At 42.2% G+C, this 8,468-nt stretch overlaps 1 protein-coding gene across 2 annotated transcripts; it reads left to right on the top strand.

Moving 5' to 3' along the window:
• The first annotated feature begins 220 nt into the window (after positions 1 to 220).
• Positions 221 to 1,351, top strand: ACTBL2 (actin beta like 2). Of its 2 annotated transcripts, XM_075543026.1 has the most exons (2): positions 221 to 349; positions 476 to 1,351. In XM_075543026.1, the coding sequence occupies exons 1-2, from the start codon at positions 221 to 223 to the stop codon at positions 1,349 to 1,351; spliced, it is 1,005 nt and encodes a 334-aa protein (XP_075399141.1). The 2 variants fall into 2 exon arrangements, with proteins under 2 accessions (XP_075399141.1, XP_075399140.1); XM_075543025.1 differs by having other exon boundaries at positions 221 to 1,351.
• The last annotated feature ends 7,117 nt before the right edge of the window (positions 1,352 to 8,468 follow it).

Below are 8,468 nucleotides of genomic sequence, written 5' to 3'. Positions count from 1 at the left end.
AAAGTCAACCCCACCCAGAAGTAGTGAGGAATTGGTGGGAAGGGACATGGGCGGGGCCTTTTGCTCCTTTAAATACCTGTTCTCACAGCACAGGCTACCTGCTCTGGCAGAAATTCTGGAGTGGTTAAAGCCTGTTCGGTCCCTCTCTTGCGCAGCCGTACTCTGGTGTTCATTCTACATTTAACTTCTGGTCACCCTCTAGAAAAGTCCAGCCAGCACCATGACTGATGAGGAGCTGTCGGCCTTGGTAGTCGACAATGGCTCAGGGATGTGCAAGGCAGGCTTTGGTGGGGACGATGCCCCCCGGGCTGTGTTCCCATCCATGGTAGGCCGGCCTCGTCACCAGGGAGTCATGGTAGGCATGGGCCAGAAGGACTGCTATGTGGGGGACGAGGCGCAGAGCAAGAGAGGCGTCCTCACCTTGAAATATCCCATTGAGCATGGAGTGGTCACCAACTGGGATGATATGGAGAAGATCTGGTACCACACTTTCTACAATGAGCTTCGCGTGGCTCCGGATGAGCATCCCATCCTCCTCACCGAAGCACCCCTCAACCCCAAAATCAACCGTGAGAAAATGACTCAGATCATGTTCGAAGCCTTCAACACACCTGCCATGTATGTGGCTATCCAGGCTGTACTGTCCCTCTATGCCTCTGGCCGGACCACAGGCATTGTTATGGATTCTGGAGATGGGGTAACTCACACTGTGCCCATCTATGAGGGTTACGCGCTCCCCCATGCCATTCTGCGTCTGGATCTGGCGGGCAGAGACCTGACTGATTACCTCATGAAGATCCTGACAGAGCGGGGCTACAACTTCACCACCACTGCTGAACGTGAGATTGTTCGTGATGTCAAAGAGAAGCTGTGCTATGTGGCTCTGGACTTTGAACAAGAGATGGGTGCTGCTGCTGCTTCCTCCTCTCTCGAAAGAAGCTACGAGCTTCCTGATGGGCAGGTGATCACCATTGGCAATGAACGCTTTCGGTGCCCGGAAGCCATGTTCCAGCCTTCCTTTCTGGGCATTGAGTCTTGTGGGATCCACGAGACAACCTTCAACTCGATCATGAAGTGTGACGTGGACATTCGCAAGGACCTGTATGCCAACACTGTGCTGTCGGGAGGCAGCACCATGTACCCTGGCATCGCTGACCGGATGCAGAAGGAAATTGTCATTCTGGCGCCCGGCACTATGAAAATCAAGGTCATCTCTCCCCCAGAGCGGAAGTATTCCGTGTGGATTGGAGGCTCCATACTGGCCAGCCTGTCCACATTCCAGCAGATGTGGATCAGTAAGCAGGAATATGATGAGGCAGGACCTCCCATCGTTCACAGGAAGTGTTTCTGAGTTAAGGGGCTTTCGTTTGACCTTTGTGCTTTTCTAGGTCATCGTGAGGGTACAGCTCTTACTCCACCTTCCAGAGTGGTACCGTAAATAGTCCACTCTTCTAGTGTAAGGAGCTCCAACCACGCAGTGGTGAAGCGTGGAACTGTTAAAATATTGGTGGTTCAAAACCCCCAACTGCTCCATGGGTAAAAGATTCTTCTGTAAACATTTACTCTTCTGTAAAGAAACCCTACGGGGCAGTTCTGCCTTGTCCTCTAGGGTCACTGTGAGTCAGAATTGACTCAAGGGCACTGGGTTTTCTTCTTAGAGTCTAAACCAGCAAACCCTACCTTTCCAGTAGGTACTGTGGGGCTTTAAAAGCTAATCCCCCTCTTGACCTCTGTGACCTTAAGAAAAATTGGAATACTGTATTATATGTTCTTTACCTATAGAGTTCAAAAAATATAGATCTGCTTAGGTGATAATAAGTGACATGGAGCAAAACAATGAAAATTTCACTTCAGAGTGAGAACTGATTTTCCAAGCTTTCAAAACAAATTCTTAAAGCATACAAACCTATAGAAATGCATATTCTTATATGTAGCAAAGATGACTTATTGTTTAAGTATTTTTGTTTAGTTTCCTTCTTTATATAGAGCTAATTAGTTATATAGGTTGATAGTATTCACATATATACATGAAACATCAGGGAAATCAAAAGTTATATAATAAAATACACTGCTCTATATGACTACCTAAAAAGCTAATATGAATATCTTTACTCTGCAATGATCATCATTCAGTAGGTCCATTTCTAATTGTTTCTTTTATTAATTAAGTATGATGAAACGGTCAACAGTGATTTATAAATCAACTGAATTTTTATGTGCAGAGTATAATTCTTCTGATAAAATTTTCTGAACATCATTCTTGTAAAATAGCAAAATTACGGACAATGTCTGTTTTTTCCTAATATCTAGTGATATCAAGGTAATGCAACTATGCCTCAGTTTGACAAAGATCATTTAATTTCTATTTCTTAGCTTGATAGCATGCTTGTTGGATAATGTCTGTAGGTCATAATTTTGTGTATTTCTCTTATGAAAGGTTTGCACTGTAGGAGAACAAAGTTACAGCAGTTGTGCCTGTTATAAATTCTAGTACCAGCCTAGTAATTCCAATTTTACTCCAAGAAGGCATTTAGAAAGCTTCTGCTTTATTATGTCCAATAGCTAGTAGGATTTTCATTACATGGAGTATTGAAATAGTAGCATGTTAGGAAGTATCAGTAGATCTTCCTATGTCTAAATGTTTAAATTATCTTGATGGTGATTTATCAACCAAGTTTAACTACTAGTGTATTTCTTCTATCCTGTGATTTCTGGTTCTTTAAATATCAGGGTGATTTGTACTTGTCAGGATTCACTTTCTGATCGTTTAAAATATCTATTTGGGGTTCTTACTTAGGCATTGTCAGATTCTCAGGAGAAATGACTCTTCCTTTCTTTCTCTTTTAGTTGAGAAACATTTACTTGTGTTTGCCATTTCCAAATTAGAGGCATAAAATATTTTTGCTTAAAGGTAAAACTTTCCAATCAATGTTATTGGTTCCTTACCTACAACATAATGTTTTAAATGCAGTTCATCAAAATTTATATCCAATGTTATTCTGTCTTTGAAAACTTGGTGCTTCCTTTCATTGAAATAAAATGTGTTGAAGTGCATATTTCTATTTCCTATTAATTCCTCTCAATTATTCTCAAGAACTTCAAAATGATCCAAAAATGATCACTTTTTACATGTGACCCACTCATCCATGTGGTACAATTTTGCACCTAAGTCATTTGCCCATGTAAATATTTTAAAAAGAAAAGAAAGACAGAAAGATTTGGGTCCAGATAAGGTTATAACATCCTGGTAACCGCAATAAAAAATGTGTGCTTAGTAGATGAATAGGTCCTCGAGTAGTAATTAGAAGGCAGAGATAATGTCAATAATAATATCTTAGACACATATGTTGCAATGCTTTCCATTTGCAAAGTGAGTAGGTTTTACATTCTGACCTGCATTCTGAATTATCAGTAAAGAGCTGACTTGCCACCCACAGAAAATGTATGGGACAAGTAGGGTGAGCTATGGAGTGCTGGATCACTGAGTGAAAATATGAATTCCATAACGCAAGGAGAAATGTAAACTGTGGGTCTTTAGGTAGTTTCCCACTCATCAACACTAACTGATGGATGAGCTAATGAAAAGAATGCAACTCACACATCTATATTAAAAATAAGTCCCTCCTCCACCCCACCCCCCAAAAAAGTTACCATAAATTGATCTTGGCTCATGGCAACTTCATGTGTGTCCGAGTAGAATTGTGCTCAGTGGAGTATTGAATGGCTGATATTTTTTTTGTTTTGCAAGTACATCATCAGCCTTTCTTCCCAGAATCTATGGATGAATTCAAACCTCCAACCTTTAGATTAGGAGCCAAACATGTCACTCTCTCCTTCATATTTAAGAATACATACCATTTATGTAGATGATACGTGTTATTCACCAGGTGTTCACAAGCGTGGCTTATTAACCAAATGACTTTGTAGAAACACAGATTCCTTTTCCTGGCCTCAGAAAGTTCAATAAGTTGAGACCTAGCATCCCAAAGGTGAAGCCAACTGAAGGAATCACAGCTCTGAGCAGTCAGAATATAAAACCCACTACAGATCCTTAAAGCAGAAAAGGACTGTGGGCATTTGCCATAGCACCAAAGCACTATACACAAATAAAACCCCTATCATTTGCAAAGCCTCCCTCAATGATCCATCAGTAGCAATCTAATCTTAGGACCGCCCCACAATCCTGCCTGCCCTTGTTTCAACTGTATTTCCCACTCCTGGGTTATATTTTTCTCAAAGCATGCATGCTCTGAAACGAAGCCCTGTGCTCGTCTCCTTTAACATGCATACATGCTTCTTTTTCAACGGTGAGATAAATTAGTCCTAGGATATGGGTTGAGTCTTACACTTAAAACTCTGTCATAACAAAGAGTCTAAGAATAAGTTTCACATTTTCCAGATATTCAAAGGCTAGGTAACTCAAACATGGATACTTCAAGCCAGGTTGAACAAAGAGTGAGCAAAGTAGATGAAGACATCGGGTTAAAAGTTAAATGCATTCAAACTGTACTGAATACAATTTTAAGATGTTTCTTACATGAATCAGGCACAATTAGGACCACTACTTATTGGATTCAATGAGGGGCTTACCTTTATTTCGAATGTTTCCATAAGCCTATGCCAGAACTTTTTTTTACATGCACAAATTTAAAGACTCAATTCAAGTGTCACCTCCTCTGTGGATATTTTGCAGTCTTCCCTCCCCTCTCCTTGGGGAAAATGTCATCCTGGGTCCTATCTTGGACATGCGCACAGCGTCACAGCTACACCATCTGTTCACTCGCTCCTAACCTCAAACCAGCAGCAAGTACTTGGGAAACAGAGACAAGGATGGGATTTTTTTTTCATCCTTTGGCTCCATGGGCACATAGCATTAACTCCATAAACATTGTTGGAAGTGATAAATCAATGACTCCGTGGATCCTGGTGTACCTCATGAACAGCACAAGTTTGCAGTATTTCTTCTTGTCACTCTGGTCTCCACACCGCATCTGCCTGCCAGCACCTGCCTCTTTTTTTTTCTGGTGTTGCCTCTGACAGTGCCATCCGGGCTCCTTTGGGGTGGGGAGGGGCAGGGAGAAAGCGGGGGATCTTTCGTCTGAAGCATATTTCTTTTTGTCCTTTCTTCCTCTCTTCTCCTTTTTCATCACGTCTAAACATAGAGCGTTCGATTTTTTACAGTCTCTAGCTTGTCGTTAGATGTTTTTTTCTGTTGATCGGTCAGATCAGCCTCATCTTTGGGAGAATGTGTAGAGTATGTGACTGCCAAAATTCAGTCCAAAAAAGGAAAGAAAAGAAGAAATCTTTCACTGGGTACAATCTACCTTTTCTTCTGCTTGCATTCTTGCTGATATTTTTTCACTCTTTTCCAAGTTTCAAATGGCTCTAGAAATGATCATTTAGACACCTGACACCCTAAAACCCAGACATTATAATACATTGACAAATGTGCTTTTCTGGTAACTATTCACGGCCTCCTTCAAGAGTTTGTTTTCAAAAAAAAATCTTTGAAGTTAAGAACTAAGGATGTGGTTTCGCAATACCGCTTCCAGATGTTGATAAGTACAATTGGAATATCTTTATGTATATATCAGTAGAAAAACTACTCATTAAAACTAATTGATACTTTAAAACTTCCTTTTTCAATGTGAACCGACCTGTCTGAAGTACAACTGCCTTTTTAAAAACTATTGCCATAAGTAATAAAGACTAGAGCCTCCTTTAACTGGCTCACTGGTTTTTCATCTCATTCCAAATCTGATGTTCTAACCACTTTATAATTTTATGTTCAGTTAAATCTAGTTGACAGATGTGCCGATATCATATAATAATTGATAGGCAACACCCCAACACCACTTGAAAAATGGAAAACCTGATTTAATTGGCTATTTGGTTGTGTAAGTCAAAAAGTCATGTTGGTCACTGTGGAATTGGGAATGCGACAGCTGTGAGCATACATACACCATATTAAAGAGCACTGGTGATTAGGGGAGAAGATTGGGAAATTGGTGACAGGAGGAGTCGGGAAGAGGTATGTGGATAGACCTCTCTGAATGGGCCAAGAAAGTAAAGGTAATTGTATCCCATGCACTCACCAAAGGATTATCTCTGAAGAGGAGGACTTTAATAATCAAGTAGATAAGATGACACGCGCTGTGGAGACTGGTCCTCCTCTTTCCTCTGCCACTCCTGTTATCGCCCAATGGGCACATGAACAAAGTGGACATGGCAGCAGGGATGGAGGTTATGCATGGGCACAGCAACATGGACTTCCACTCACCAAGGCTGACTTGGCCACTACCACTGCTGAGTGTCCCATTTGCCAGCAACAGAAACCAACATTAAGTCCAAGATATGGGACCATTCCTCGGGGAGATCAGCCAGCAACTTGGTGGCAGGCTGATTATATAGGACCACTTCCATCATGGAGGGGACAGCATTTTGTTCTTACTGGAATAGACACCTACTCTGGATATGGATTTGCCTTCCCTGCATGTGATGCTTCTGCCAAAACTACCATTCATGGACTTTCAGAATGCCTCATCCACCAGCATGGCATCCCACACAGCATTGCTTCAGATCAAGGAACTCACTTCACAGCAAATGCAGTGTGGCAATGGGCCCATTCCCATGGAATCTACTGGTCATATCATGTTCCTCATCATCCTGAAGCTGCTGGCTTGATAGAGCGATGGAATGGGCTCCTAAAGACACCATTACGGTGCCAACTAGGTGGCAACAACTTGCAGGGCTGGGGCAATGTTCTCCAGGAAGCTGTATACACTCTAAACCAGCAGCCAATATATGATGCTTTGTCTCCAATAGCCAGAATTCATGGGTCCAGGAATCAAGGGGTGGAAGCTGGAGTGGCACCACTCACTATTACTCCTAGTGATCCACTTGCAGCATTTTTGCTTCCTGTCCCAACACAGACAGCAAAACAGCAAGGCAGGTCACCAACTGTCAGTCCCCAGCTCAAGAGATGTAAATTTAAATCTTGTAGTGTTAAAGGGATCTCAACTTACAGCGACACAGTCCACAGGCTAGGCATCCCACAGGTAGTGTAGCCTGTAAATTGAGGCACAGAACAAGCAAGGCAGCCGCACACTGGTCCGATGATCAAAGAGCGAGAGACAAGAAAGATGAGGCTCACTGAGCCATTTATCTCCCCGCCCTTCAATTAATCCCACTTGTGTTTATTGGCCAGGCTGGCACAGTAAACTAACTATTTCAAAGACCTACAAATCCAGCCAGAGGGATTAAGGCCTCTGCTCATATCCTCTTCACGGAAGCATAGCAGGCAAAATAATTAATCTCAGTTCATCAATAGGATGGGGTGAATAGCTAAAACTGGACACCAACATGGTATTTTAATTTTACATTTCCTGCCCTCCCAGCTTCCTATTTTAAAACACATTCAGAGTCTCCCCCAATGCCAACCCATTTTGGTTCTTTTAATAGTTTTCTTGTTGTGATTGTTGTTGTTTAAGGAGAAGGGGTGAAGCTGTCAGATAAACATGGGACTGCTAATCACAAAATCAGAAGTTCAAATCCACCAGTTGCTCCACTAGAAAAAGAGGAAGCTATCTGCTCTGATAAAGATGTAAAGCCTCCCCTTCACAGAAGGGTCACAGGAAGGGATGAGCCAGCCAGGGAGCCAGTATAAGACAGACGAAGCACACAACTTTCCTCCAGTTCTTTAATGCTTCCTACCCCCACTATCATGACCCCAGTTCTACCTTACAAATCCAGCTAGACCAGAGCATGTACACCAGTACAGATAAGAGCTCTCAACACACGGAATCCAGGACTGGTAGACCCCTCAGGAACAATAATGGGAGTAGTGATACCATGAGGGTAGGGGGAATGTAGAGGGAGAAAGGGAGAACTGGTCGCAAAGATGACGTATAACCCCTACCCACCCAGGGTTACAAACAACAGAAACATGAGTGAAGGGAGATGGTGGACAGGACGAGATAAGAAAATAATAATAATTTATAATTTCCCAAGGGTTCATCAGGGTGGGAATATGGGGGAGGGAGGAAGGGGGAAAAGAGGATCTGATTGATACCAAGGGCTCAAGCAAGTAAACAAAAAAAGTTTTGAAAAAAATGATGGCAACATATGTAAAAATGTGCTTAACAAAATGAATGTATGGATTGGCATAAGAGCTGTAAGTGCCCCCTGTGTGTTGTCTGGGTTGACTAGAGAAACAAATCCAGAGGCATTCATATGTGTGTAAAAGAGAATTTTATATTAAAGAGTAATTGTATACTAAGAAATCATCCCAGCCCTATCCAAATCAAGTCCTTAAGTCTGATATTAGCCCATATGTCCAAAACCAATCTATAAGGTCCTCTTCAGAATCACGAAACACATGCAATGACACTGACTGCAGGGAGATCACAGGCAAATGGGCAGAAAGTCTTGTGGATCCAGTGGTGGTGAAAGCATCTCAGCACTGGCAG

Source organism: Tenrec ecaudatus, chromosome 2, assembly GCF_050624435.1.
Source record: "Tenrec ecaudatus isolate mTenEca1 chromosome 2, mTenEca1.hap1, whole genome shotgun sequence".
NCBI classification, from domain to species: domain Eukaryota; kingdom Metazoa; phylum Chordata; class Mammalia; order Afrosoricida; family Tenrecidae; genus Tenrec; species Tenrec ecaudatus.
This window is presented reverse-complemented; position numbering and strand designations above follow the sequence as displayed.